This window comes from Poromitra crassiceps (assembly GCF_964638095.1).
Source record: "Poromitra crassiceps genome assembly, chromosome: 14".
In the NCBI taxonomy this organism is placed as follows: domain Eukaryota; kingdom Metazoa; phylum Chordata; class Actinopteri; order Beryciformes; family Melamphaidae; genus Poromitra; species Poromitra crassiceps.
The window spans coordinates 23,285,902-23,309,240 of record NC_139633.1 but is presented as its reverse complement, the minus strand read 5'-3'; the positions used below and the strand labels follow the sequence as shown (position 1 = coordinate 23,309,240).

The 23,339-nt window shown below is 40.7% G+C and overlaps 3 protein-coding genes across 4 annotated transcripts in view; 2 read left to right on the top strand and 1 right to left on the bottom strand.

Annotated features, from left to right (window-relative positions):
• Window positions 1-3,801, bottom strand: part of LOC310789329 (transcription factor COE3) — a 76,597-nt gene extending 72,796 nt beyond the window's left edge. For both annotated transcript variants that reach the window (XM_083650946.1, XM_083650947.1), the window contains exons 1-5: window positions 3,253-3,801; window positions 2,802-2,958; window positions 2,448-2,511; window positions 2,057-2,112; window positions 62-135 (exon numbers count right to left, since the gene is read on the bottom strand). In XM_083650946.1, the coding sequence (XP_083507072.1) occupies window positions 62-135; window positions 2,057-2,112; window positions 2,448-2,511; window positions 2,802-2,958; window positions 3,253-3,383 (482 nt within the window). In that variant the 5' untranslated portion in view covers window positions 3,384-3,801. The remainder of the gene's footprint in view (window positions 1-61; window positions 136-2,056; window positions 2,113-2,447; window positions 2,512-2,801; window positions 2,959-3,252) is intronic.
• Window positions 1-5,899, top strand: part of LOC310789493 (methylated-DNA--protein-cysteine methyltransferase-like) — a 109,936-nt gene extending 104,037 nt beyond the window's left edge. The window contains exon 5 of the mRNA XM_083651138.1: window positions 5,778-5,899. The gene's annotated coding sequence lies outside the window, so the exon portion shown is untranslated. The remainder of the gene's footprint in view (window positions 1-5,777) is intronic.
• Window positions 5,900-18,516: 12,617 nt separating this feature from the next.
• Window positions 18,517-23,311, top strand: LOC310789312 (serine/threonine-protein phosphatase 2A 55 kDa regulatory subunit B delta isoform). Its single transcript, XM_083650926.1, has 10 exons — window positions 18,517-18,652; window positions 18,847-18,921; window positions 19,463-19,560; window positions 19,676-19,841; window positions 19,964-20,076; window positions 20,183-20,360; window positions 20,502-20,666; window positions 20,899-21,068; window positions 21,364-21,455; window positions 21,634-23,311. Exons 1-10 carry the CDS (start codon window positions 18,646-18,648, stop codon window positions 21,911-21,913), a joined length of 1,344 nt encoding a protein of 447 aa, XP_083507052.1. The 5' UTR covers window positions 18,517-18,645; the 3' UTR covers window positions 21,914-23,311.
• The last annotated feature ends 28 nt before the right edge of the window (window positions 23,312-23,339 follow it).

Here is a 23,339-nt window from a genome sequence, read left to right as displayed (position 1 = left end):
GAGGGAAGGGGAATGACTTTTTGCATATCTGCAAAATGGATACAGACAAAATATTGCTTACCTGCACATAATTTCATGAGTAAGAAGAACTCTGCACATTTCAGGATTCTTGTCCTGGCCCTCATAAATTATCGCCTTTGAAGAAGAAAAAAAATATGAGATGGAGATAAAGCGATTAATCCACAAGAGAAAACACAGTCATCTCTTCAGCACATATCATTCCTAGAAATTCAAAATGAAAGAACTAAAAAGAAAATGACACTATGAATTCTACTACTTCAAAGCATTTGCACTTAATACAATTAATGAATGCATGAATGGCCATGATGTTAGGTGAACACAATATTTTAGGTGAATGCAAAAGGCTGTGTAATAAATATAGTGGGGGGAAATAGCTGCAGTCACCCAGTTTTACTATGAATAATATTTATATCAACATAGTCCACACACCATGCACCAACAACACAACAATAACAGCGTGTACTAATATTAGCAGTAGTAATCTAATACTACTAATATTAGCAATAATAATAATGATGATGATGATGATGATGATGATAATAAGCAATTATAGGTTTTTCTATTTTCATATAACTAAATAATATCAGATGGAGAGGGAGAGAGAGAGAGAGAGAGAGAGATTTTCATGAGGAGAGATCCAATAGAAGTGTCATCAATATGCTTATAATCTGGGGATATTTGGGGGAAAGTGTTAATGGGCAATCTGTTGTTTATTTTGAGCCGCTAACAATGATCTTTCTGTGGATAAAAAGCGGTGTCTGGCGGTACGGTTGAGTAATTTTTGAGCATTGGCTGAAACAGATGGCGTGGAGCTATCAGTTCTGCCGCTCTTCCTCCCTCCCTCGATCCCTCCCTCCTTCTTCATATTCTAAGGATAGATAGACACTTTACTCCCTCCCTCGTACTGAACGGGGACCAAGTGTACTAGCACCATTATTAATAAAACACTCCAAAAACAACAAATAAATTACATGTTTCTGTATTTTATTTAATTTTATTTTTGGCTTTTTTTTTATTGCCATCCATAAATTGTTGCAGGCATAGAGAGAGTGACTTTGAAAAAGTGACATATTATGAAACAGATCGCATCATATCCTCGCTGTGAGAAGCTGTCCAACTTGACCCGATGTATCCTTTTTTTTCTTTCTTTTTTTTGGGTGGGTGGGTGGGTGGGTGGGGGGGGGTGTGGTACCAGGCGATTATCTATATTGGTTTGATTTATGTCGCTATTTGCAGCTGTAGAAACATAAATCCATAAATTGCTTGTTCTGCGTCATTGACTCGGATCATTCGCGCAGGAATGCTGCGTGTGACCAGTGGCACAGGCTGCACGGCTCTAATATTCAGATGGCTCTACCTTAACCCTCCGTTTAATAACAAAAACAGACGAGCAGCGCTGAAATAAGGCTGCCTGAATTTATGTCTTCAATTATAATAGGGTGTGCTCACCTATGCGGTGGGTTAAAATGCGCATTAAAATGTGCGTCAATACCAGTGTGTGTGCGCCTGGTTGCAGGTTAAAAATCACACTCAATAATGTGCGTGTCTGTTTGGAAGGGAGTGAAATTTACTTTTGCAAAACAAAATATATATATATTAATATAGGTTATTTATAATTATAAATATATAAAGGTTGTGCAAATAATAATAATTATGATTATGATTATTTAAAAATATAGCTACTAATTTGAATGTTGCCTCTATTTAGGGGAGTCAAATACGATACAGACCTGCTGTTCAAAATTTAATGTGGACAAGAAGGCTAAACCTCTGCAGAGCAAACTGGACTTTAGAGTCCTGCAATATGATATGGCCAAACGTAAACAGTCAAATGGAAGCTGTCTCTCCTTGTTACAGTGGTAATTTGATTTTATTTGTAGCACGGCTGCATTTTGCAAGCAAATGTGAAAAACCGTGTGGGATTTCATGGGTGATAATTTGCACGGTGTGTTAAGATTTGCAGGGGTGGAGTGTAGGCTACATGTGCATGAGCAGGACTGGACTGTGCATGGAGACAAGTGTAACAGCAGCTTACCTGCTTCGTCATCGAATCGATTAACCGTATGTAAAGATCCTGTTCTGTTCTGACGCCTGGGGAGGAAGAAGAAGAAGAAGAGTTGTTATAGGGAGGATAATTTTAACAATTGCATACTATAAAGGAGAAAGAAAAAAATCATAAGAATTTAAGTTTTGCACCAGTTAAGTTTATCAATCTGTCAGATAAAGTATAAAGAGTTTAAAGTATTTTGGAATCAATGTAATTAATTATTGAGCATTATTATTATTATTATTATGAATATTATTATAGTTGTTGTTGGTGTTGTAGTAGCATTATTATTGTAGGCTATTATATTTGGTTTTATGCATGCATAAACCAATGCTTTATATATTGCCTATGTTTGCAGAACAATTACTATTTTACTCACCATTGCTGTACAATAACTGTAGTTTGTAATGTATCCCATTGTTAGTTTTTTCACTGTTTGGTTCCTGCAGGAAACAACAGTTAGTGAAAATCAGAAAATCAACATCCACACAAAAAACTCTATCATTTTTCACATTAACTGCCTGTTGGAAAAAATAAATATTCAAGAGAATTAGCCTTATTAGTTCATATACAACCACTCTCTTGTCATCAAGGAATCGAGTAAAAAAAATCAATATTACACGTGACTCCCCCTTAGCAGGCTAACCCGTTGCCATTGCAAAGAACATAATTTCATGCATGTACAGATTATGGACATGCATGAGGTGCATGTATTCTTATATACACGGCTTACTTTATCTTTCTCCACAAAGTCCACAAAAGCTGTCCTTTCGATCTCCACGGGCTGACCCTGTCTGTCATACAGCGCCAGGACGAAATGGAAAAAATTGGATTTTCTGAGGTTGGAAGGGGGCTGCTTTTCATAATGTGCCCGTGCCAAGCCGACACCGCTGCGGGGAGAAAACAAGAGACCATCTCGGTTAAGTACCGGACACCGGGGATACTACTAGATGATGGAGAAGCTGATGAAAACATTGGCGATGCAGAGGCACGCTTGAGTACGGGGGAGATTTCTTGATTTGTCACAATAATGGGTAATCTGATGTAATGAAAGAAGGGAAAGCCGAAGGGGGGGCAGTTATTGGGAGACCGTAATTGATACAGAGTATTGAGGGGATTGAGGGGTCGATATGATGAGGAGGGAATGCGTGAGAAAAATCAGATGCTTTTGGCAGCATGCGTACCTTTGGGCGGCTGTGTTCGCGTCCACCACCCCAGCTGTGTGCATCCAGGAGCGGACCGAGTTCAGTCCACCCAGCGGTTCTTCCTTCATGGTCGTCCCACCCCGCGGTATAGTTTCCTGAATCCCAAACATTTAGGACAATTTGCGTGAAAAGAGCCTCCTGCGAAATTAGAGGGGGGAAATAAACGTCCAAGCGTGTTATCCTTCAGGGTTTGTTTTGTTTTTTTCACACGGGATAAGTAGCGAGTGCCGAGTCAGACTTGCGAGGGAAAACCCGGTCCACAGGTCTTGCCTCCCTCTTCAGTCCGTCCGATGTGGAACAATTCTCAAAGTGCCGTACTTAGTTAGAGTGGTATCCACACGACTGGAAAAGTGAATTGTTCAATAGACAAGATTTTTTTTGTGTGTAGCTATTGTTCCTTTGTTTTTTCTTTTCTCTCTCTCTCTCCTCTCCCCCCCCTTTTTTTGGCTATTCACGGGAAAAATCGATGGCAGTTGTTTGTGTTTGTGGGTGATGCCGCTGCTCTCAAAGTGCCCACATCCCCTGCGCACCGCATCCAAAACCTTCAGGACTTCTTGTTGAATAAAAAAGCCCACTCCTGAAAAGGTGCTGCTGCTTCTCCACAAGACAAACACAGGCAAAGGCTGATCACCAGTGGAGCTGTTCCTAGTACACAGGAGAGGTGGATAAGGGGCCCTTTCGCGTCGTGCAGGATGGATGGGAACATGCAAAACTAAGCCCTCTTTCCCCGAGGACTGAAATCTTTCCCGGGAGCCAAAACTCTAAACCCACGGGAGAGGCGCTGTCAGAATATGACGCGCAAGGGGCGTGGCTTTGACCATACATGGAGCGCTGACGGTTCCTGTCAAGCAGTGGCGCTCTCCACTATACACGGGTATACAGCCCTATAGTGCAGCAACCTGAGAACGCTCATTCGCTCCACTTTTCCTCTTGCTTAGGCCCTATATGTGGTGAGTTTGATTTTTTTTTAAATGATATGGGAAATTCGACGAGGTGTAACCATCACACATATTCAGGCATTTAAAAACATATTAAAAAAAAAGATAAACGACTCGAAATTCTGAAATGGTCAAAGCTTATTATTTTTTAGCTGGCCTAATGAATGCAAAATTCGTGATTGGTTTGATTATATTAGATTACAACTAGTATTTGTGTATTTTTCTATTGCATTTCTTTATTATGGCACATGACATGTTATGACAGTCTGTTCACTAATAGTAACGAAAGCATCTCAATAGCCCTGTGAATACATAGGCCATAAATCATATTTCAGCAATGGCAGATCATTTCTTCATCAAATTGATGTGTTTTTTATTGTGTTTTTCAACTGTACGCTATGATATAATATTTGACTTGTCACCAAACATTATTTCAAGTAATTGAGCTTAGAGATTATGGGGATGATTAATTACATTAACTTTTTTCTTGACATTTTTCAACAAAAGTTGTTTGGATTTCACTTGTTTCGCTGTGTATTGCAGGGCAGAGAATTTCTCGTCATCCTTAATTTGTCTATTTCGGGTAACTATAATATAAAGTTTGTAAATCAGACAGTTATTCTTAACCTCCACGTTATTAATGTCTAACCATCACTTCATGATGCAATTCATACAGTATATATATTTTTTTTAATCAGATTTTCATGACATTAAACAAACTTCAGGAAATCCATGGTTTGGTGTCTTCCTTATGCACGTCCTGTAAAATCAGCCATAATCAGAAACATCTTAATCATTTTTAAAGAGCCAACAGCCGACATGTCCGAATCTGTCCGAGAGAGAGGGGCAAGCAACCCATTCGGTTCATTAGTGGTGAAAGGAGGAGAGGATGGAGAGAGGGAGAGAGGGGAGGGCGCCAGCCAGCAAGAGAGATGTGTGCTATATCCTGAGCAATCTATCTAGCTGGTGCTGCGGGTTAATAGCTGCTGCCAAAGATAAGTGAATTATAAGCTGTTGCTTTCACCTCTACAAAATCTATTGCCAAATTGCCTAGTCACAAAATGAGGGGATGAAAAAATATATATATTTTTCTTATCATTTAAAAGTAGGCTATGGCACAATTTCTAGAAAATATAAAAAAACAGACTCAAAGGAAGTCTGTTGATAACTGTGCTTCTTTCTTTCTTCCTTTTTTACTCCTGTGAAACAAACCGAGACGTGCCATGATGTGATTTTTTTGTCTGTTCTACCGAGATTGCAAATGTCTTTTTTGCACACAACTCACCACGGTTTTTGCACACAGCTTCAAGTCGTTTATTAGAACTTAACCCCTGATTACACGCACCAAGGCGATTTAAATCTGATTATCAAATTAGGGAGACTTTGGGACAAATCCTCTTAGATCTGATACTGTTGACTGGAGAGGGAAAATGGATCTCCACACCCGTCACGTAGGTAACGATGCTGTCCTGAAAGGGGGTTTTAAACCGTATTTGACAACAAATGCAGCTGTCCCCGCTATTTCAGAAGATATTAGGAGGAAAATGAATGCAAATCTGTGTGCAGGAGCCATCTGGACGTGGAGAGAGGGAGTCAGCTGCTCCACACACAGAGGCGCGGAGCCTGAATCCGTCTCGGCTCATTCTGTGGGATCATCTGCGTGGTGGGCTTACACCGTGGAAAATGCGCTCTCCATCATTAGGTGAAATGTTAGTATCACACGTTCAAAATAAAGGAAATGCTGATCCCCTGTTTGTTTTAGTCAATGCATGCATGAAAACTTTGCACGGGCGTGGAATTAGGATATTAGTCACATATATTTCACATTTTGCCATTTCTCACTTAAAGCAGCCTGCATGCTGTCTCTCATCACACTGGAGGTAAGTGGGTTGACAAGCAGAGGGGAACAAGTGCAAACTATCTGATTGCTCTCTGCATCTTGGCCATACTGCCTGCAGCCTTATGCCAGCTTTAATGACCGGTTGATGACACAGAGGCCTGCTATCTTATTCTCCTATTCAATGGCCACAAAGAGCGAACCCCCCCCCTAAAGACGCGGGCCTAACCCCTGATATCAAACCAAACTCCTGGGGACGCGTGGCTCTCAATAAAAATGTACACGGCGACTTCCAAGACCTCCCGTCTCGGCGGGACGAGCCTCCTCCGTATTGAGGGTGACGTCTTCTTTTTTGTGCGAGTTTACGGGGCGAGGCCCTCATGATCTCCTTAAATTTGCATGTAAATGGCGACATCAGCCTATACGCGTGCCAGGGGCCAGCGGGCCTCCCAGATGTCAAGGCAAAGTCAATCAGCCGGCCGCTGCCCAGCTGTCCATCGATGCACTTTATTGGGACAGCACTTTCATTATGCTCACCTGCATTGTTTTTAAATGGATTGATTGGCAAAAGGGGGGAGTGGGGGGAATCGTATATTAGCACTACCAAGCAAGTTCGCTCTCAGCGCATCCTGTTGGTTTTAAAGTGATATATTTTTTCCAATTAAATATTTATCAAATGCAGCATTATGCCAGTTACGCATCTTTTCCAAATTTCATATGCAGTCGTATCCTATATTGTTTATAACTCAACTCACTATATGTATTCCATTGTTTAGACTTGTGATATTTTGTTTGGGTGATTGAACTGGATGTTTTGTCTTCTTTTTTTTAATTGAACTGGATGTTCATGCTTCTTTTTTTAACAGGGCCAATTAGGATGATTGCAGGCTGTCCTCTTTGCAGGACACTAATTTACTTTGTTAGTTCAATAGCTTTATTTCAAAAGCCAGACCAAGTGTTTCCTCAGACAGTTAAAGGAGATTCAGGACTAATTCTTCAAAAATTTAAATAAATGTTTGATTAGACAATAGCCTATAGCCTACTTCTATTGAAAGCCCGTAAACTTTTGCTTCCCGAAACTATTCATATTAATGCATATTCGATATGGCATATTCAAATAGAATATTCAAATAGCCTGTTTACACTTTTTTAAGCATAGGCTAATAAGAGGCAAATAATATCAATGACCTAAGATGCCAGAGTGAGATCAATCATGGCTATTCGTGTCAAATCGTTATAGCTGATAGACGGACAGCGCCCCTCGTTGGTTACAGTTGAGATCATTGTGTCGATATGAGACAGCTGTTGTCTTCAGTGACAAGATAGCTAAATCTCAACATAGGTTTATTTAACACCACCCACCCCAACCGACACCCCCGCAAAAAAAGCCGGCCAAATTATTTTCAAATCACGCACTCACAATAATTCATGACGGGAGAATACTGCATTATTTTTAGGCTATATTATAAGGATTAATTAGAACAGATCTGCACATATCTTCACAACATTTCTTAATAGTAATTTAGTACAAAATAATAATAATTATTATTATTATAAAATAATAATAATAATACAAATTATTATTATTATTATTATTTTATACAATACCCATTTCTATATTTTTGAAATCGCATTTTACGCTGGGTTCTCTGAAATAAATGCACACATTTTGTGACACCCAGCCCGTGTGACCTCACGTTTCGTCACTAACTTCTGTCAGTGCTCATGTTAATTGTGTGCAGTGGTGAGTTCTGTCAAGGGCATTGCCCGTGCGCACAATTTGCATTTCCATTCTGCTGTGGAAATGATGAGAGAGTTTCTGCGCGGTTTAGAGCCTCGCGGCGCAGTCTGTGGGCGAATTACATTTAAAGAAGGCGAGAGAAATTAAATAAGAAACCGAGACCACTTCAGGGCTATTAACATCTAAAATATCCCCTGGAAATTTAGACCAAAATACACATGACCATACCCCAGGATACCATCGCTCTTACAGCCAGGCTTTCAGTGTGTCCATCACTGTTTTGTGGACCTATCTGAAATTCTTTATTTAAAAAAAATAAAGTTGTCACGTTGCTGCATTGCTCAGTGATGGAACAAGCTTATATTAAATGTGATCTAAACTGAATCATAGGCCAATTTCCCTATTGGCCTCCTATATGGCCAAACACAGTGCACGACTATACAAAAAAAAAATCTATCATTAAAGTAATTTAAAAAAGCATCAGTAAGTATAACATGGTCACATGTTGCGTTTAAATGGCCTTTTGAAATCTGAGACAGGTGCTTTACCTTGTCATTTTTACAGCACGTTATGCATTTGCATGACCAAAGCGAGCAGCCTTTGCCTCAAAACCCAGGAGAACTTTAATTTGCCCGTTGACCCCTCTGGAGTGAGCTATCACCAACCTATGGTGATATTGCCCCACCTACAGGAGTCCTATAGTCCTCCAGTTATTTAAATCCATATGGATGTTTTTCCACACTCCTGTTGTTGCAGTGCCTTTAATTTTGTACATGATATTGCCGTCATAAAGGTGATATACAGGCTTGATGGAAAGGTAGCTATACCTTGGCAAGGTGTCTCACAGATCAGCAACTTAGTGCAATTCATTACGGCTATACGTTCTGGTATAGTGAGATATCCTTATTAATATTGAACTGTGTTACTATTAACAGAAATGTTAATTATGATGTCAAGACAGAGAGAGAGAGAGAGAGAGAGAGAGAGAGTCAAGGTGAAAGCAGAACAGCAATAGCTAAAAATACTCCATGCCAGCTAGAGTACAGTATGATCCTGCAGAGGAGTGTTACTGGCAAGGGACCTTTTTGCTGCAACAAAGAGGAAGTAAATGAATTAGAGTACAAGCCAGATTTTTGTCTTTGTTTCATCCACACTTGTCCATGTCCCTATTTTCCAACCTCTCCCTCTCTCCCTCTCGCTATTGGACGTGGGTGCAAATTGTATAATGCTCTGGTCTTTGTTCTACAGAGTCGAGCCACATGAATAGCCGTCCTGAGCACACACACACAAAAACACACTGACAAACTGATCATCTTAAAAAAGCAACGCCCTGGTGCTCACTTGGCCTACTTTCCACGGCAGCACTGGGACGTGGGAAGGGGAATAGAATTCAGGGGAGGATGTTCCTGCACTCTGGGAAAAACGTTCAGCATCGCGAGTGTGATGCACATAAACATAGCCTTTGCATTGTCAACCTTAGACCGCGTTTGCCCCAGATAACTAGTCCCTGTGCTAGACTATTCTCTTTGACTTTGCAATTGAAATCCTGAGGAGATTATGCCAAAGCTAAAAGAAGGCAAACTCCTGGGTGGGATTTCAATTGTCAATTCCGCTTGGATTTTATCGCATTATGACATATAGTACACACCATCTGTTATGCTCCCTGTTACTAGGGTCTATGTCTGCACAAATAGAGTCGACAGTGTGCACATCATTACCGATATGACCCGTGGTTTGGTTTTTTTGAACGGACAGCACTATTTGATTGCTGATATTCTTTTGTAATCATCTTTAATATGTATTCAGGTGCCGGAGCATGGTTGGGTCTGCGGGTTACAGAGCATGAGGGAACATTGGGTGCAGTAAGGTAACCACTCCATAACTTTATAGCTAAACAGACTTTCTCGAGCAGTAGCTAATCTGGGGGCTTCTATGTACACCGCCTAACCAAATGTCGACATCTGTGAGGGTGTGCATAAAGAAAAGCCCCTCAGAGAAACGGGGGATAATAATCTTAGTTCCCCTCACCTTCAGCTCGCCCATAGGGGGTTTAAAAGGGAGACGGAGAAATCCTATGTAAACATGCCAAGTCAAATTTTCATTTGATATGTGACATGGAGGCAAAGGGCAACCTTGGCACATCTCTAATGTGGTTCCATTACCTGAGTTCTCACTGCCCCTGGATGTAAACATGTGATGCACTGGGTCCATGGTGCGAGCACTGACTCGCTTCACATCAACTGTACTTTACACTTAGTGCAGAGGTGAAATGCCCTGTAGAAGTCAACAGAAAGCATGTATACAATGAGGATCTCTGTACTCGATCGCTTCCCCGAAAGTGACTTTTGCTCTCCTGAGAAACATACAAAGTTTGAGCATCTGTTCCATCATGTAGTCTTTGTTGGGAAATTAAATATTGAACTGATCTAGTGTACCATGAATGTTTCACTCAGATAGTGATTAGACAGACTGGAGAGGAAAGACGTTGCAACACTTTACTACACTCGAGCTTCATTTACTGTATTTGTTGTTCTTGCCTGTACGTTTTTTTTTTTACACCATCAGATGATATTGTTGGTCTTTAATGTTGTTTAAATTAGGTTTAACATGTGTAAGTCAAACAGACGTACACACAGACATGCAAATGTGTATGCAGAGACACATGTATAGGTGTTAACGCAAACACACACACACACACACACACACACACACACACACAGAGTCGGTGTAATGAGTGTAGTCCAAAATAGGCTGTCTGAAAAGCGAGATGAGGTTTTTGGTTTTTGTGATTCCATTGTGTACTTGGAGTGTGAAATCTGTTCTTACATTATATACAATAAATAAAATCGCCTACAGTAAAATACTGACTGAAATGGTTTTCCTTGTTTGCAACTACAATGCACCTCAATATAAAGGGGCGTCTCATTTCTCACTGCATTGTCCCTCTGCCCCAAATCAACAATTGTCTCTAACAAGAGTGAAACCGTACTCATGTATTTCTGACATTAACATTTTCGATTGGAGAAGCACAACCGAGGTAACATGTGAGCAGGGGAAGGAAACGGTATCATCACAGAGATGGTAAAATGGTGTCGTGAGTAGTCTTTTGTCCGGGACCATAGGAGAGTTCTGTTGCTAAAGGGAAGGACAAAAGGAGAAGGCGCCACGGGTATAAGGTTCCCCTGAGCAACAATGCCGAAAGTTTCAACTTGCAGCACATGGGTGTAACTTTAACTGGAATACTGTGGATCAAAGACTCACAAACAAAGTGGGTGGAAATGCTGGAGGAGTGTCTGTGCTCGAGTAAAGGACAGGTTCACTAGAGAGAGAGAGAGGGAGAGAGCATTTATGAAACACAGACCAGGCAATCATGCTTAATTACTGAGGCTGTGTTTTGTGCACTAAAAGGGGGAACACGGTTCAATTAACACAATTGATGTGTTTCATATAATTTACATGCTAAAAAATGTATTAACAGTCTGTCACAAAACAAGCTCATCAAATATAAAATACAATTAAAACGAACAAATAAGAGCGTTGTAATTTCCTCCTAGATTCACCCACACTTTATAGAGAGGAGGATGATGTCGATTTTGCACACAATTGCGTGTCAAACATTCATTCCACACACTCCCGACATCTTTGAGAGAGAGAGAGGGGGGGGGGGGGGTTCTGTTCTGGTTCTTTAAATGAGAAACACAGCCTTGAAATCATCAGGTTAGATCAGCACAATGTGGATGTGTGTAACCTTTACACTGCAGTTGAACCTGCGCATACAAGTGTTATGGAAGGTCCCTGTGGCGCTCTCCTCTTCTGACATGGATTTGAAGACTTGCCACTTTATTAGCTGCTAAGCCCCCAATACTTGTTCTATATAGTGGAGGCCTACGTTATGAGCCGGAGCTCATTGTCGAGCGTTATTAGAAGAAGAGGCTGCAGCACTCTCCTATCCCCCCCAGAGGATAGCCTGACTCTGACAAGTGCAATTTAACCCATCTTATTTACAATACGATCTGTTAGAAGGACATCATTGCAGCAAGGATTCATATCTAATATATTTCCTCAATGTGATTCTTTTCCATTTTCATTGATTCGGGGGAGTATATTTTGTTTGACGTTTTCAAAAAATCTCTGAATCTGTACCAAGTCCGAGTCGACTTGGAGATTCGGAGCAAACTCTGGCGAGCTAACACGTCATAGTTGTGAAATGGCTCGTGCCAAATTCTTATCAGTACTTTTAACATACATTTCATGTGAAACTATGGCAATCAAAACATGCACACATCTGCTGTGCTTAAAAGTCAAAACAGTCCCAATTATGAGTGAATATGGAATTCTTCATAATGCAACTACTTATCAACATAGGTTCAGCTTGTGGGAAATGAGCAGTTCATGATCATCACTTGTGTCAGCAGCAGCAAACACATTTCTTTTCCCCAAAATGGAAATGTTCTGTTTGCTTTGAATAATAAGTGCCATAGTGCCATCTAGTGTACACATTTGCACACTGAAGAACGACAGTCCCTTTGACTGCATGCACTGTATGTAAACTGTATTTCTAGGGCCTTATGATAGAAGCACAATAAAATCAAATAAAGCAGCGGTGAAGGATAGTGTAGCATGTATACTGACCTCTCATATGTGTGCCTCAATGTAAGGTTTACCTACACACTGACTGACCACACAGGCCATTTCCACCCAGAGGGGAGAGCAACACGCAGATTGAGGCTTGTCTTAGAAGCTTTGAGTCTTTGACAACCCTCAGCTGTGGAAAGCCGCGAGGATGATCTCCGTCAGACAATGAGACGATGTTGGGGAGGCTGCGCATGCAAATGATACTCTGCCATGTAAATTACAAAGACATAGTGAGATCTCAAATGATCAGGCCTCATATCGCACTCATCGCCCTCCTGGCACTCAGGCTGCCAGAGGAGGCTATAGAAACAACACAAGTGAAATAATACGAAAAAAAAACACATGGGCCAAACAAGAGTCCTGAATAATTGATTGTGTTTGTCTTTGCTGTTGTGTGTATGTGTGTGCATTTTGTGTGTGTGTGCGTGCGTGTGTGTGTGTGTGTGTGTGTGTGTGTGTGTGTGTGTGTGTGTGTGTGTGTGTGTGTGTGTGCATGTGTGTGTGTGTGTGTGTCTGTGTGTGTGCGTGTGTGTGTGTGTGTGTGTGTGTGTGTGTGTGTGTGTGATGTGATGTGATGTGATGTGATGTGTGAGTCAAGTCTGAGGGTCTGGGCAGAGCTCATGCCCCTGAGCAGACCAGATGCATCCACTGGCCAATGGTTTGTGGTTTGTGTTAAAAACGGATTGACCGACCAAACATGGGGGGAAGGGTATGTTTGTCTGTAAAGGTCCAAAGGAATAGGCATGTGTGTGAGTATTTATGTGTATAAAAGTGTTCGAAATCGAAAGATCAAGATAAGTGTTGTGTAGATAATTGCGATGTTTGATTTTGCCAAAACAAAGAGTAGTGAGTGAAGATCACGAGTTCACGTTAAAATCACACCCAGGTCTGTGAATTAGGGATTGCACGATATAGCGGCGATCATATCGAGTATCGACCGATGTTAGTCGGTCCGATGAGCAAAATAACAGCAATGTTAATATTGGTTATCGTATCTGCCAAACAGTTTCATATTGAGAGGAAACAATGCGGTAAATCTATGATTTATGGGCTTTTCCAAATGTTCTTAAAATAAAGAAATACATTCACATTGTTTGCATGTGTTTTTCAGTATGCACAAAATTGGATTATCATAGAAACTTGTGTTTTGTACAGACATCAACATCGGTAAACATCGGTTATCGGCCATAACAGCAACGTTAATATCGGTCATCGGTATCGATATCGGCCCAAGTGTTCACATCGGTGCATCCCTACTGTGAATTGTTTTTGTGTTCCGTTATATGAGATTACAATGAAGCGAAAGATCTCAGAGATAACAAATGCTTGTTGTTAAAAGGCTCAGGAATAGCTACGTTGTAAGATGTTAAAAAGTCAATATACCTTCATTTTGTGTGCTGGTAATGAGCCATATTTTCTGGGGAAAATGGCTGCTTCTCCGGAGGCACCATGTCTAGTGAATGTGGCCCTGATCCTGGATAAAACAGAAGGCTCACCAATCAATCTCTCCAGGTTGCCCACAGCCAGAGAAAGCAGCTGCACCACATGTTTGCCTTGCGCGATAGCGACAAGTTAACATACGGGCAGCACAGTAACCATCCACAAGCCGCCTCTAGCTGTCTTATAATGAATTCCCACGGGGATGGGGAACTATCAGAGTCAGTGGTGTTACTGCAGGCTCGGAATAAAGTCAACACCTCTCCTTATACCTGATGAAGCTACGGCACAGTAGCTAGCGCGCGCACACACACACGCATGCACACGCACACACACACACACACAAACACACACACACAAACACACAAACATACACAAACACACACACATACACACGCACACAGCCACAACACTGAAGCTATAAACATTTGAAAAATACAATGTACACAACAATTAAGCTGTAAAATCTGTTAAATCACAAATTAGGCTCAAGTCAAATGTTTCTCCTTCATACTGCGATGTTGTTGTTGTTGTTGTTGTTGTTGTTGTCGGTTTTTAATGGTGCGCTGTTAAACAAGGCAGCAATTCTCTCTAGTCTGAAGTAAAAAAAAAAAAAAAAAAAAGGGCTATATAGCTAGACCATATAGTAACAGAAAGTCATTGATGCTATACAAAACCCTTTGAGAATGTATGAAATATTCCAAACCAGCTCTATAAAAAAAAAGAAAAAATCTCTATTACATAAAGTATTCTTTATTCTAGCTTGCCCATCATTATTCTCTCTCTGGATAGTACGGTGGGGACCTAACACTTTGAGATCAAGAGATGTTTGACGCGACCCCACAGAAAGATGTCTCTACACTGCCTCATCAGAAAACTGCCAAATGTGTCTCAACCAGTCGAAACGATCCAAACAGTTCCAACATCTGAAGCAACATTTCGTGGTGCTGTATGAAACCAGCAGGTGCTGCACGGCACCACAAACGGTTCTTCATTTTAGAAGCATTGGACCCTTTAGAGCTTCAAGTGGCTCGTAAAATAATGATGGCTCTCTAAAGCACCGGTGGGCCATCTATTTTTTTAAGTAGCATCAGCATATGTACTAGAAATCAGGTTGATTACAGGAAAAGGTGTTGAGCCGCGCGGCCTCCCCCTTACTGTACTTGAACAAATTCCCTCTGTTTAGGGAGGTACGCTCATTTCAAAGGCACTATTCATCAGTAAATTAGTGCATACCTGTAAAATTAATCAACTTTAATTGCCCAAATAAAACACTACCGTGTGAATTCAGTATAATCTCCTTTTTATTTCTACGTGTAGTTTGTCACCAGAACAAGGTGCTCTATTTCCTATAATGCCAACTGAGAACTTTTTAATACTGCTTTACTTTCGCCCCCAAACCCCAGCAACTGAACAAGAACAAGTAGGCTCACATTCTGTATATGTTTTTAGATTATAGATAGATTGAGAAAATGAATCTTAAAATAACCGCTACTACACCTTTGGTCACAAGTTAGTAGCTCTAACCTCCGGGCTAGCGCTTCTCCCCGGGGGAGATGTGTGAATGATGAGAGGGATGCGGAGCAGGGGGAGATGCCAGGAGAGAAGGCCTTGGCCAGATCTGATCCAGGTCTTTCGGGGCATCCCTATTTATTCACTCGCCACCTCCAGGACAGTGTGCAGATGCAGAAGAACAAATAAAGCAGCAAAAGCACCACGGACACAAATTACCACTATGCAGTAGTGATCCAGAGCCACCCATCTTCAGGACAACTGAAGTCAACAAGAAGAATTAACTACTGTAACTTCATAAATATATGCGACCTGTAACATGTAGGTTAAAGAATTGTGTTCAAATTTGTTAGTGAGCACTTTTTGGCTCACCCTATTCTAAGAGAACAAGATTATAACAGCAACTAGATCAACATGGGACCTCAGTTCACTCTCAATGGAATTAATGGTGTGTTTGATGTAAATTGGTACTCAAAACAAACACATTACTGGTTATTCTGTTTTACTCATTGAAATGTGGCCCAGATATTCCATATTATCACATTCATCAGCATTTTCCAAATATTTCTGGAATGTCACTTTCTAAACTGCACAATCAGCCCTTCTGGGCTTTTCCCTCTCCTCCCCAATGCCTGACAACTCCTAGCCTTCAGAGAAGACATTTACAGATGCAAACAAACACAGATGAAACACATACCACAGCGCTAACATCAGATCCTGTCCAATATTTTGCACCACGTTTTTATCCATCCACTTGAAGAAGACAACGCCTCTTTTTACAAAATGATTGATAGCCTAAAATGAAATCAAATTAAGGATATTGGTACTTGGTTCACGACAACAGGATAGCAGATTTACAGAGTTAATCCGCCATATTTCAGAGAAATTTGAATGACAATACAAAAATATATATTACTAGGCATACTTTTTTTTGTTACATGTATTTATACAGGGGGAGTCTCACTGAGCAATGCTCTCTTTTTCAGGAGCACCCTGTTCACATTCACACATATTCACACCTGTGCTGTCCAGTACAACCACAGTCTGATCTTCTGGCCACTAAGCAGCTCCACTGGAGCGGTTGGGTCAAGGGACTTGCTCAAGGGCACCTCAGTGATGGTAATGAGGGAGGGGCTTTTTCAGTTTCCCCACCTAGATTTATCCTGCTCGTCCCCGGGATTAAACTGACGACCTTCTGGTCACAAGCTCACTTCTCTAACCTGTAGGCTTAAGTTTAACCTTTAGAGTCCGAAATACAACTGCGAACCAGAGAATGTGCATTTGTAAAACAGATTGTGTGCATTAGTGAGTCCGAAATACAACTGCGAAACAAAGCATGTGCATTCGTGAAAAACCCTGCGAGAGTTCATTAGATATGAGACTATACTGACCCCATAAGGCCACCACTGTCCACAAATACTGGCACACTCTTCACAGAACACCATGCATATCTTTCACTATGGTAAATCAATATTTTTGCCTGAAATTTCAGATAACTTCAACGGCTATATTAGACAGAGTGTAATTCAGAATTTGTTTCTTTGCATATTCCTCTGAGACACCCATTATCAGTGTTGGGGGTAACTCATTACAAAAGTAACATGTTACATGTAATATATTACTTTTAGCAGTAACTCAGTAATATAACTTATTACTTATAGGATTTCAGTAATATTATACCAGTTACTTTGTCACGTAACTCAAGTTACAAATTGAGTTACATTTTATTAAATCAAAGCACATATTTAAAAAAGATACAATCATTTCCTAATCAAACTGTGTGTTTTTATGCAAATAACCACTATAGATGACAATAACAAAGGAAAATAATAACATTTTGGATTGTTTACACTGACTTCAAGGCGGGTGAAATAAGTTTTTTCGGGATGGTTCCGGGGCAGCAATGTCATTCTGCTGCTGCTGTTGTTTTGGTAAAAGTAATGCAAAAGTAGTGTAATAAGTAACGAGTTACTCTACAGAGAAAGTAATATTGTAAAGTAACGTATTACTTTCAAATGAAAGTAACTAGTGATATGTAGTATATTAGATTTTGAAAGTAACTTGCCCAACACTGCCCATTATACAGGCATTTCATTTCATATCAAATGGGTTAGAGTGCAGCGTGGAAGGAAGCAGGCAGCTGAGTGCCTTGCTCAAGGACACTACGACAGGTACACTGGTTGTTATTGGGATCAAACCTCTGACCACTCTGATACCTTCAAGTTGTATACTTTATGCATGAGGCTTGTAGACACCAATCTAAGTAAGTAAAAGCAACAATGATAGTTCTGTGACTTTTGAAAAATCTTACAATTTACTTGAATCACTTGGGAGTTTTGATAATCCCAAACTTTTTGAAATGTTATGCTTGACATATACATTAATATAGACAGTTTGTAGCAAGAATGGCCTACTAAGTAATTGATTTCTAATTCTTACAGTTCAAAAAATTCATACTACAAAACAAAACAAAAAATATGTTCACCAAAGTGTTTGCTTGCTTAGTTAGCATCTTATGAGGCCAGGTCATGAAGGTCAGACAAAAGGCAAAATGCCTCTTTAGTGTCAGTGAGACAGGTTTGCGCCAATATTCACTTTCAAAAAAAAACTGAAGTGATTTTCATTAGTTCGCCACTAGATGTCACCCTCTGACCATATAACTGAAGGGGGCATTTTAGGTGCCTCGTGTTTTTTGTGTGTTAAAAAGCATCACATGCATTAGGAAACAATCAAAAAGTTTAATGACACGTTTTGGAAATGGAAGTTAGTTATTGTTTTGTCCCCTCATCTCTACAAGGACATAGCCATATTATGAAAATCTCACTCATAATAAATACCAAGAGTATTAACACTGACCGTTAAAGCAATGCTTTTTTCTTTTGTTCTTTTAATCCAAATACCCAAAATATGCAGTTATTAGCCGACTACATCCTTGAGATGGTAACTGAACTTGTTTTAATGAGCAGCTAGTGGATCATCTGTAAATGTAATACAATACAATATAATATAAAATGAAATTAATAGATTTTTTTTTACAAAAAAAAAATGCTCAGGATGGATGGAGCCAGGATGTGGCATGTGTGCATGACGTCATTTGTCCATGTACTGTGCGCCATTTTGGAAGGAAAAAAAATCACGGATAATTTCCGTGGTCTTGACAGATCTGGACCCGAGTCACACTGATTGTGGATGTTATCTATTTCCCCAAACAAGTTGCATTGGCTGAATAGGTATTGCAAGCTGTGTTACAGCAAGAGCTGCTAAATGAAGCAATGGCGGGTAAGCTACTTTTGAAGCCAGGAAAAGGATCCACCTCACTTGGTGTGTGTGATGGCCTGAATCTGCAAGTTAGCTAGCCAACGTTAGCGCTGGCCAGCTAAGTTGCTAGTTGTCAAACTGTGTCACTGCCAGGTCATTTTAACACCAAACGAAATGTTGATCCGATACAAACTAACAGTGTGTTCTTTTTGTAGGAGTTGCAGGTGGAAATGATTTTCAGTGGTGTTTCTCTCAAGTGAAAGGGGCGATAGATGAAGATGTTGCGGAAGGTAAGTTGCTAACGTTAGCTTGGCGGCTAGGCTAAAACATTAGGTAGCTAACGTTAGCTGCTTCTGGTGATGGTGCTGTGTGGGCATCTTCTCGTGAGATGCACGATAGCTAGATGGTCACACAGCTTTTAATATAGTTCGCCTGTGGAAAATCGCGTAGGTCTAATTGCGGATTACGTGCACAGAACGTATTTTGATGTAAATTACAGTCTCGTTTGCTAGCTAGCTGGTAGCTAAGCCATTAAAGGGGAGCGACCGTGTCCATGACGTCAATGTGCTGCGTCCATAAATTGTCGAGTGACATCATGCTTGTTTTCATGAATTTCATGAATGATAGATAAATGGTTTTACCTGCTCGTGTTTGTGCATTATATGTGTGTGTGCGCGCGCGCGCCTCAGGTATCATGCCTTTACCGTTTGCTGGACAAGCTGTCCCGTTGCCCACACGTTCATTTTGCAGTCAGTCATAATGGCACAGCATTATTGCACTAATCACGAAAGCTGAGCAATTTGGTAAAGTGTGACTTTGATCTGTTTTCAGCGGACATAATCTCAACAGTTGAATTCAACTATTCTGGAGAATTACTTGCTACTGGAGACAAAGGAGGCAGAGTAGTGATATTCCAGCATGAACAGGAGGTAAGTTTTATATTGAATGAAAGGTGACTATCTTTAACAGTGTGACGCTAATTGTGCCACAACCTTGGTGTATTCAAAAGCATTGTGCCTTATGTTTTGCACGTCTTTCTTTCAGTCTAAGAATCGTCCACACCTGCGTGGGGAGTACAACGTCTATAGCACTTTTCAGAGTCACGAGCCAGAATTTGACTATTTGAAAAGTTTAGAAATCGAGGAAAAGATAAATAAAATAAGATGGCTACCCCAACAAAATGCTGCTCACTTTCTACTTTCAACAAATGGTAGGATCTGTTTTCCATCCAACTTGAACATTCATATATTCAACTGTTAACTGCGAGACATACATAACGCACACTTTGTTCCTCGCCTTTACAATGTATGTGTCTCATCTGTTTTTGTTCAGATAAAACTATCAAATTGTGGAAAATAAGTGAAAGGGATAAACGGGCAGAAGGTTACAACCTGAAAGATGAAGATGGACGACTCCGAGACCCCTTTAGAATCACCTCTTTACGGGTATGATTCATCACGCGTCAGAACTTTCTCTTTTCTCTAAATGACTTGAAAGTTACTGGAGGGGAGGGGGAACGCTCTCTCTTAATGGTGCATTTTGTATTTTCAGGTACCAGTGCTGATGCCAATGGATCTCATGGTAGAAGCAAGCCCACGGAGGATCTTTGCAAATGCGCACACCTATCACATTAATTCCATTTCTGTAAATAGTGATCATGAAACATACCTCTCCGCAGATGACCTAAGAATAAATCTATGGCACATGGAAATCACAGACAGAAGTTTTAGTATCCTTTTTCTGCAACAGATGGCACAATTTAGTCTTGAGACAATGTGGCTTATTACGGGCTCAAATGATTTGCATTCTATGCCGACTTTAACCCTAAGGGTGCTTTTTTCAAAACAGTTCCTTAACAGAGTGTTTCCAGATATTGTAGACATCAAGCCTGCCAACATGGAGGAGCTGACAGAAGTCATCACAGCTGCTGAGTGCCATCCACACCAATGCAATGTATTTGTGTACAGCAGTAGCAAAGGCACCATACGCCTGTGTGACATGCGAGCAGCAGCACTCTGCGACAGGCACTCAAAGTGTAAGTACATCTAGCAAGTATTAAGTGTAAAGAAAGCATTCATTTGTAATAGGGGGGTGTTGCAGTTTTTCTTTCACTTGCTAAAATAAGGTTTTCTTCATTTGCTTTTCATTTTACCAGTCAATATTCTGCGCTAAGAATGATGTTAAAAACACTGACTTTTGAAATGGATTGTAACAGCACATGATTGTATTTATATGAACTGCCATTGTGAGGATGTTTCTGTCTTCAGTCTTTGAGGAGCCCGAGGACCCAAGCAGCAGGTCCTTTTTCTCTGAGATCATCTCCTCCATCTCGGATGTGAAGTTCAGTCACAGCGGACGCTACATGATGACACGTGACTACCTCTCCGTCAAAGTTTGGGACCTCAACATGGAGAACAGGCCAGTGGAGACGTATCAGGTGAATATGCTACATATATCCATTATGCTATTCAGTGACTTCATTTACATCCAATCCTGTGTGAGAGAGTACTAAGCCTGGAAAAAAATCTCACCATAATAGTTGCCCAGTGCCCTTTGGCTTTGTGGCTTCCACCACGCGGTGATACCAATGCATTGATTGGGCACACTAAAATATTTGGGCCAAGTATTTGGTATGATGGTTAAGTCCTTTTACACGCTATGTGACTTCCACCATACACAGATACAAACGCACTGGCACAAGTGAAACATTTAAGTATTGTGCTTTGTTTCAGGTCCATGAATACCTTCGCAGTAAGCTCTGCTCCTTGTATGAAAATGACTGCATCTTTGACAAATTTGAGTGCTGCTGGAATGGCAGTGACAGGTACGGATTAAGTTTCACTTCTCACTGGCCTTTATTTTCACTTCTCACTGGCCTTTATTCTCTATCTCCTGTTTTGTTATACTTTTGGACTGGATTCTAGATTCTTTGTTTTTTTGCTTGTGACACTGAGGTTTTATGGCGAGTAAGCAGTGTTATTTTCCTTACCTTTGTCCCTCAGTGCCATCATGACCGGCTCCTACAACAACTTCTTCCGAATGTTTGACCGCAACACCAGGCGGGACATCACACTGGAGGCGTCCAGGGAGAGCAGCAAACCACGGGCCACCCTCAAGCCACGCAAGGTGTCCACTGGTGGCAAGAGGAAGAAGGATGAGATCAGCGTGGACAGCCTGGACTTCAACAAGAAGATCCTCCATACTGCCTGGCACCCCAAAGATAACGTGATTGCTGTGGCGGCCACCAACAACTTGTACATTTTCCAGGACAAAATCAACTAGAAGATTTGGGGTTCCAGAGGATAGGGCTTTTACCGTACCCGTGTAGTTAAGCCTACTACTTGTCTATCTGTATAAGAAGAAACAGCCTCGTTGTCCTCCTGGTGAAGAATTCGAAAGCACGCGTCTACTCTTTTCTTTTTGCCACAGGAGGTTGATCCATAGGCCTGTTTTATTTCGAGTCTGAGCTTAGGTTGTTTTTGCCTTTGGCATCGGGGCAATCAACATGCCCCCTGACCCAGAAAGACCAACTTGGGTAATTGACGGAATGGCACTCCCTAGAGGTCAAACTCTTGAACATTGGTGTTTGTGTTGACATTTTAAGCCTTCATTTCATGATTTAACGAGCGAACTCTTGGAAGCCCTAAAAATGACGTCTTGTCAAAGTTGTAACACCATTGCAAAGATTTTGGGCCCGTCTGAAACATGGATTGATGGTCAATAAGCCTAACTGTAACATTCCCCCATTGGCCATGTATTCAGGCCAAACGACTGGTGGCAGAGGTCAGAGGTCATTGAATTTGGAAAATGGACTCTTGTTCTTTTCTTCTCCCTCCCTCCTATTACTTTACCCCAGTCAATACGGTGACATAATTTCACTGACTGTATCTACTCAAGTACACCTTGTCATCCACATAATAAAAAGAAACTAAAACTACAGATGTGTTTATAAATTTAGAAGTATGTATTAAAACATGTTCTTTATTGCTTTGCATGTTTTTATGTTGTAGAGAGGTGGAAAAATGTCCAGTCACACCACTGTCTTTTTTGAGCAGATCTCAAGCAATCTTGTTAAGGAAATACTATTTGGGGCTATTGAGTTTCAGAACCACTGTTGGAGACGACCGTTCATGTGTTTGTGTCAAGACATTTATTTTTAGTTTTTGAAAATGGATGCAGGCTGGAAACTATATGGCACAAGATGGGGCCCAGGACAAAGGGAATCTGCAGCCTTAATACCTACTTCTATCAGTGACAGCTACAAGTTATGTCCCCAAATGTTTTACAAACCTCATGTGCATTATTTTTAAATCCTATTTTATAGTTATGTCCTCATATACTGCTGCTATATGTGGCTGTCTATGAAAACATTAAGAGGAGGGAAATTGCACACCATACAGTTTATGTGATAGAGTGCCTCCAACTCATGTAATAAGTAGGAAATTCAGACAGGCCTCATACATGTGCCCTTATTCATTTATTAGGGATGTCACTCAAATTTTAACTGCGTATTGCAAATGTGGATCTTATCTCTAGTTGTGAATGCAGAAACGAAGGTTGACCACAACATATACTGATGACATTAAAACCAACACATAATACATTGTCTTTGTCCATTGATTCCTAACATGGTGGCAATGTATTCACTTGTTTATTATTTTTGACCAAAGTTAAATAAAATCATAATTGTGTTCATCTGCATGTGGTC

Excerpts from the sequence above, each read along its gene's own strand:
- LOC310789312 (XM_083650926.1), top strand. Across the intron at positions 21,069-21,363 it reads GGCCAGTGGAGACGTATCAG|GTCCATGAATACCTTCGCAG; the intron begins GTGAATATGCTA and ends GCTTTGTTTCAG. Across the intron at positions 21,456-21,633 it reads TGCTGGAATGGCAGTGACAG|TGCCATCATGACCGGCTCCT; the intron begins GTACGGATTAAG and ends TTTGTCCCTCAG.